This window comes from Diaphorina citri, unplaced genomic scaffold (assembly GCF_000475195.1).
Source record: "Diaphorina citri unplaced genomic scaffold, Diaci psyllid genome assembly version 1.1 scaffold306, whole genome shotgun sequence".
NCBI classification, from domain to species: domain Eukaryota; kingdom Metazoa; phylum Arthropoda; class Insecta; order Hemiptera; family Psyllidae; genus Diaphorina; species Diaphorina citri.
In genome coordinates, this window is record NW_007377741.1 from 124,099 (window position 1) to 130,090 (window position 5,992).

General features: G+C 39.3%; 1 protein-coding gene across 1 annotated transcript in view; it reads right to left on the bottom strand.

The window, feature by feature from the left end:
* Nucleotides 1-5,992, bottom strand: part of LOC103507342 (DNA polymerase epsilon catalytic subunit A) — a 68,456-nt gene that overhangs the window by 58,393 nt on the left and 4,071 nt on the right. The window contains exons 7-11 of the mRNA XM_026822232.1: nt 5,694-5,728; nt 2,915-3,214; nt 1,960-2,191; nt 1,034-1,132; nt 536-680 (exon numbers count right to left, since the gene is read on the bottom strand). Of these exons, the coding sequence (XP_026678033.1) occupies nt 536-680; nt 1,034-1,132; nt 1,960-2,191; nt 2,915-3,214; nt 5,694-5,728 (811 nt within the window). The remainder of the gene's footprint in view (nt 1-535; nt 681-1,033; nt 1,133-1,959; nt 2,192-2,914; nt 3,215-5,693; nt 5,729-5,992) is intronic.

Here is a 5,992-nt window from a genome sequence, read left to right on the forward strand (position 1 = left end):
TTTTTTCAGGTCTATCTACGTTTTCTCGTATAATAAATTATTAAAGAAATCCTTCTGTCTTCTCAATCTAAACTTTTTACCAACTGATTAGCCCATCTTCAAACTCCAATAAACTTGTTTACCCCATTTGTCCACCTCCTTCTACTGCCCCTAATGCACAATCTTAAAATAAAAATGCACCCCTAATGCACATGCTTGCTACCCGATAGGATGGTATTGACTCAATTGTTGACTTACACTCTGATGTCCAGACGTAGCTTGTGACTCGAGATCGGTTCTACTACTCGTCTCGTGTGACCCTTTTTTCAGGTCTATCTACGTTTTCTCGTATAATAAATTATAAGAAATCCTTCTGTCTTCTCAATCTAAACTTTTTACCAACTGATTAGCCCATCTTCAAACTCCAATAAAGTTGTTTACCCCATTTGTCCACCTCCTTCTACGGCCCCTAATGCACAATCTTAAAATAAAAACGCACCCCTAATGCACATGCTTGCTACCCGATAGGATGGTATTGACTCAATTGTCGACTTACACTCTGATGTCCAGACGTAGCTTGTGACTCGAGATCGGTTCTACTACTCGTCTCGTGTCGCGAGGACCGCGGGTTCGAGTGTTCTCCCTTCTTGGCCTTGAGTCTGGAGAACACTGGCACTTCGCTTTCCCTGTTCAACAGGGATCTGAAAAACGAATGACAAGTTGTAAATAAAAAGGAAAAAGAAAACAAGGGACGATAAAAAAATAAATAAATAAAAAACATACTACAAAGGGTCCATTTCTTTTGAAAAAGAGGTTTGATAGAGGGAACTGCAGGGAAATATCGGAAACTTTCTTAAAACAACAACAAATTAAATTTTTCAAGTCAATTTTTTCTGACCAAATTTCTTCCATTACACAAGCAATTGAGATGTTATTACGAAACACACAGACCACCCAAAGAAAGAATTCTAGGGAGGAAAATGTTGTGTGAGAACATCACACGACTTTCTATTATATTTGGGGAAAGGTCAGTACAATTTCGACTCTCCCTTACCTTTTCCGTCTGGCCTCAAATGACTCCGAGTTGATATTACCTCCCCCTCCTCCTCCCCCACCAGTCCCTGGGGATCCTCCTTGGCTATACTGACTGTTCCTGGAACAACAATAAGTACATAATAAGTCTTCTTCTTCAATAAGTCTTCTTCTTCTTATTCACCCTTTCCTGAGTTCAGACGGGGTGCCGTTTTTCGTCAGCCTCTCAATCAGCCCTAGGGTGATTGCTTTGGACTAACATTTGGTTTTGGCTGCAAGAATTTTACGAGTGGATGCCCTTCGCACTCAACCTTTGCCATTTCTTTAGCAAGGGGAAATTTCAGGCTGGTATTCTCCCTGTTTAATGTCCCCCAGTCAAACTAATACATAATAACAAAATGTAATAAACACAAACAAAGTGACTTTCAATCCCTTAAAAAAATCCGTCCGGATCAAAGTATTTTTGTAGAATGAAAAAAATAGTCCCTCCCTGTTTAATGTCCCCCAGTCAAACTAATACATAGTAACATAATGTAATAAACACAAACAAAGTGACTTTCAATCCCTTAAAAAAATCCGTCCGGATCAAAGTATTTTTGTAGAATGAAAAAAATAGTCGTATAGATAAAACTAAGGAGCATTTTTTTTATTTTTTTAAGATGAGTGTTCCACCGCCGTTTTTATTTCGTAGCAATGGAACAACTGCTACATTAGACGCTTGTGGCCTGTGTCGTAGCATGCCCATCCCGTAGTATGCCTCTCATCAGGCGGGCGAGAAGGGGGCGAGAATACTTAAAATGTTCGTCACAAATGTAGTTTCCGACTTTCAACACACTCTATGAAAAAACAAATGTTCGTAACAAATGTAGTTTCCGACTTTCAATACACTCTATATAAAAAAAAAAAAACCGGAAATACTTCAAAATTACGAGTACTTTTAAGTCTTACCTATGGTGGTGGTGATGATGGTGGTGGTGAGGGGGGCCCCGGTTCCCCCCAGCTTCATAGTACAAAGGCAGCGGGTCCCCTAGTGGGGGCCACCCTAGGCTCTCGTCAGGGGGGCCGCGGTAGGACCAAATATTGTGGCCCACTAGTGAGGTAGGGGTGTCGGGAGGGCCGTCTCGGGAGTCCACGTCCATTTCACTCTCCGAGATGAAAAGGGGGTCGTACTCCATTTCACCTGGTGGGGGGGGGAGGGAGGAAAGAGGGAGTTTGTGAGCATAAATTGAATAGCAACGCTCGGGCAACACATTGACACCAGGACCAGGACTAGGACTCGGAAAAATCGATTGATTGGAAAAAAAATCCAAGCCCTAATTGACATCCAAATTTATGAACAAAATTCTTGCACTCAAGTCAGTCTTGAGCAAATTTTGGCCAATCAGATGTTTAGAAATGATGCTTGAGCACAAGTTGAGAGCCTGTATTTTTTTCATAAATGTTTTTTTACTTTCCATTATTTTCTTTTTCTTCTTCTTCTTCTTTTAAAGGTTTGATAGCGGGAACTGTAATGCTAAGGTCTTATCGTTGCGAAATCTGACAGAGAAGGAAGACAGGATAGTAAAAAAAACCAGCCTTTCCGAGAACGAACATTATCCGTTCAGAATAAAATTCGCGCCGGGTGGTAATCGAACCCGCGGCCTAGCACTTACAAGGCAGACGCGCTACCAACCTGTACGAGTTATTACATTTTTCATTAACACTTCTCTCTCCCTCTTTTTTTTTTTTTTAGGTTGGTATTTGTATTTTTATTTCTCTATTCAATCCATCACAAGATTCACAAGTTTGTGTCTACTTCCTCGTCTAAAACTTTAGCGTGAGTTTGTGTCGACTGAGGAGGAATCTGCTCATGTTCATGGCATTCATTTTCAGTTCAATCGTGATCTTCTCTTTCTAAACTTACCAAGGGGGAAATCCACATTATTCAACGGTTGTTCGACAGTGTCCAAAATGTCCACAGAGTCCAAGATGTCTACCAGGGCAATGGACGAAGGCTTGTTTGAATCCCACGAGGTTCGATGCGAGGTACTTGACGGACCTGCTTCTGATCTCAACTGATCATTCTCCATGAACACGGCAACTGAAGAAATTGAGAATTGAGGTGAGATGGACGACGGCTTGTTTGAATCCCACGAGGTTTGATGCGAGGTACTTGACGGACCTGCTTCTGATCTCAACTGATCATTCTCCATGAACACGGCAACTGAAGAAATTGAGAATTGAGGTGAGTCCGTCGAAAGCTTCTTTGCTATATTTTAATAGGTTTGATAGACCGATAGAACCGGATATAGTTGCGACCATCAGATGTAAGAGAATGAGATGGATGGGACATGTGTTAGTCGAAAGCTTCTTTTTGTATATTTTAATAGGTTTGATAGACCGATAGAACCGGATATAGTTGCGACCACCAGATGTAAGAGAATGAGATGGATGGGACATGTGTTAAGAAGAGATGATGAAAGTTTGATCAAGATGGAAAGACCAGATCAAGAGAGACATGCAAAACTAGTACAGCTTCGCTATACTGTAGTAATAGAAAATAAAAAACCAACATCACGGAAGAAGAAGCCCAAAACAGAACCGTTCTAGGCTTCAAATGGCCCTTGCAGTAGGTACCTAAGTAAGTAAGGTTTGATAGAGGGAACTGTAACTGCTAAGGTCTCATCGTCCAACAGTCTGAATGAAACATACAGTTCACTGAACTACTCACTTGAAATGATCGTTCACTGAACTACTCACTTGAAATGATCGTTGAATCGTGACATGTGTTAAGAAGAGATGATGAAAGTTTGATCAAGATGGAAAGACCGGATCAAGAGAGACATGGAAATTGGAAAACTAGTACAGCTTCGCTATACTGTAGTAATAGAAGATAAAAACCAACATCACGGAAGAAGAAGCCCAAAACAGAACAGTTCTAGGCTTCAAATGGCCCTTGCAGTAGGTACCTAAGTAAGTAAGGTTTGATAGAGGGAACTGTAACTGCTAAGGTCTCATCGTCCCGAAAGCGAAGAGAGAAGGAAGACAGGATAAGAGAAAGCGGACAACGAACCTTATGTGTTCGGGATAAAATCCGCCCCCGAGCAGGAATCGAACGCGCGACCTAGCGCTTACAAGGCAGATGCGCTACCTTCCAAGTTAACTAGGCTAACTTGTGAAAATTTATAATGAACAATGAATCGAAACACTACACATCATGCACTTCAGAATCCGAAAATACAGTGGCCTAAACTCAACCAAATCACAAAACAACAATCATAATGCACTGCACATTTGGGACTTGTGAAAATTTATAATGAACAATAAATCGAAACACAACACATCATGCACTTCAGAATCCGAAAATACAGTGGCCTAAACTCAACCAAATCACAAAACAACAATCATAATGCACTGCACATTTGGTCCTACGAACTCCACACAATGTAATAGCATGTACAATGCTACAGACACCATATGATTTCCCAAGGTATACAATATTCTAAAATAAAACCTTTGTTTCCAACTTCAACCCATCTAAGTGTGGCCTTGGACATTAATGATTTAGATTTTTTATAAACATAATGAACAGTATTTTACAGTGTTTGTCAGACTTCAAGATCAATAGTTTCCATTTTCTTTCAAGCTACTATCAAATGGCACGAGAACATTATCAAAGCATGCAAGTTTTCTTGATAGTGGACACACTGAATTATTCAATCCAACAAAAATGTCAACACTATTCCCCCACTCATTACTACATGATAAAGACTTATCAAATATTAAACAACCAGACAGACCAGTGATAAGTCATATCTCAGAGTAGCCTATAGCTTTAGGTTACAAAATGATAAGTACATAAATCAAGACAAATACAGTCACACAGTTCTAAATAGATGAAAACATTTGAAGTAGACTAATAGACTTCTGATAAGATCAGGAGTGTGGTAGCACTCTGCCCCACCAAGTCAAAAAAGTATGACCATGTGAATCTTACTCAGAATGGAATAGGTACTGATGTAGGTATTGTCCAGAAAAACTCACAAAGTATTAGTAAAAACTACCTTGTCAATATAATTATAGATGATGAAATCTCTGAGCCTACAGAGACTGTATGTGATAATGCTCAGAGGAAACAACCACTTGAAACATGTGGTAGACCCCAACCTGGATTTCCTAGCTATGAAGAGGACAGACTATAGTTGGTTGTTTAGATTCAACCTATTTTTTCATTACAAATTTTCATCAGGGAAAGATGTCTCCGAATTAAATTGATTCCAAGGGCAAGATAAAGCTAGACTCTTGCCACATGGAGTGTGCCTGAAGGCATATGATGTGTTCCAATCCACTCAACCCCCATCAAAATATGTACAACCATGTACATATTTACCCAGTAGACTACTGGAGAGTGTTCATAACTCAATGTTAACTTCAGCACAAACAAGAGAGCTAGTATTGAAAATATTCTCAATGATGGTGTGACAAAACCAAGTTTACACACTCTTTACTTACTAAACTACACATTTTTCAAAGTCATACAAGTGAATTGCAGTGTACAATGTTGTACACAAGGCCATAACAGACCTGTGCAATTTGTGATGTACCACAATTTATGATGACACAAACAGTTCAGTCAACAAGCAAATGGTTACTAATGGCAATGAACAAAATGTACAAACATCGCTCATCAATTGATCAAGTACCTACACTGGGAGGCACACAAATGTCAACACCCAGCCTGTGGTAACACAAAACAGATTTTTGAGGTTTTTGTTGTACAAAGGTTTTTCAATGCATTAAAGAGCTGTAAATACTAATTTACTTAAATGGATCAATAAAACTTCTCAGAGCATGGTTGCTTGCAATCTTGCAAATAAGAAGTGCTTCAGGCCCAATGAATACTTTCTTACTTTTAGTCTACAGGATTTTTTTTTTTTTTTTTTTTTTTTTTAATAATTTTTAAAACCTCCCAGTATTTATTATGTTTCCTTTGGTTTTTTTG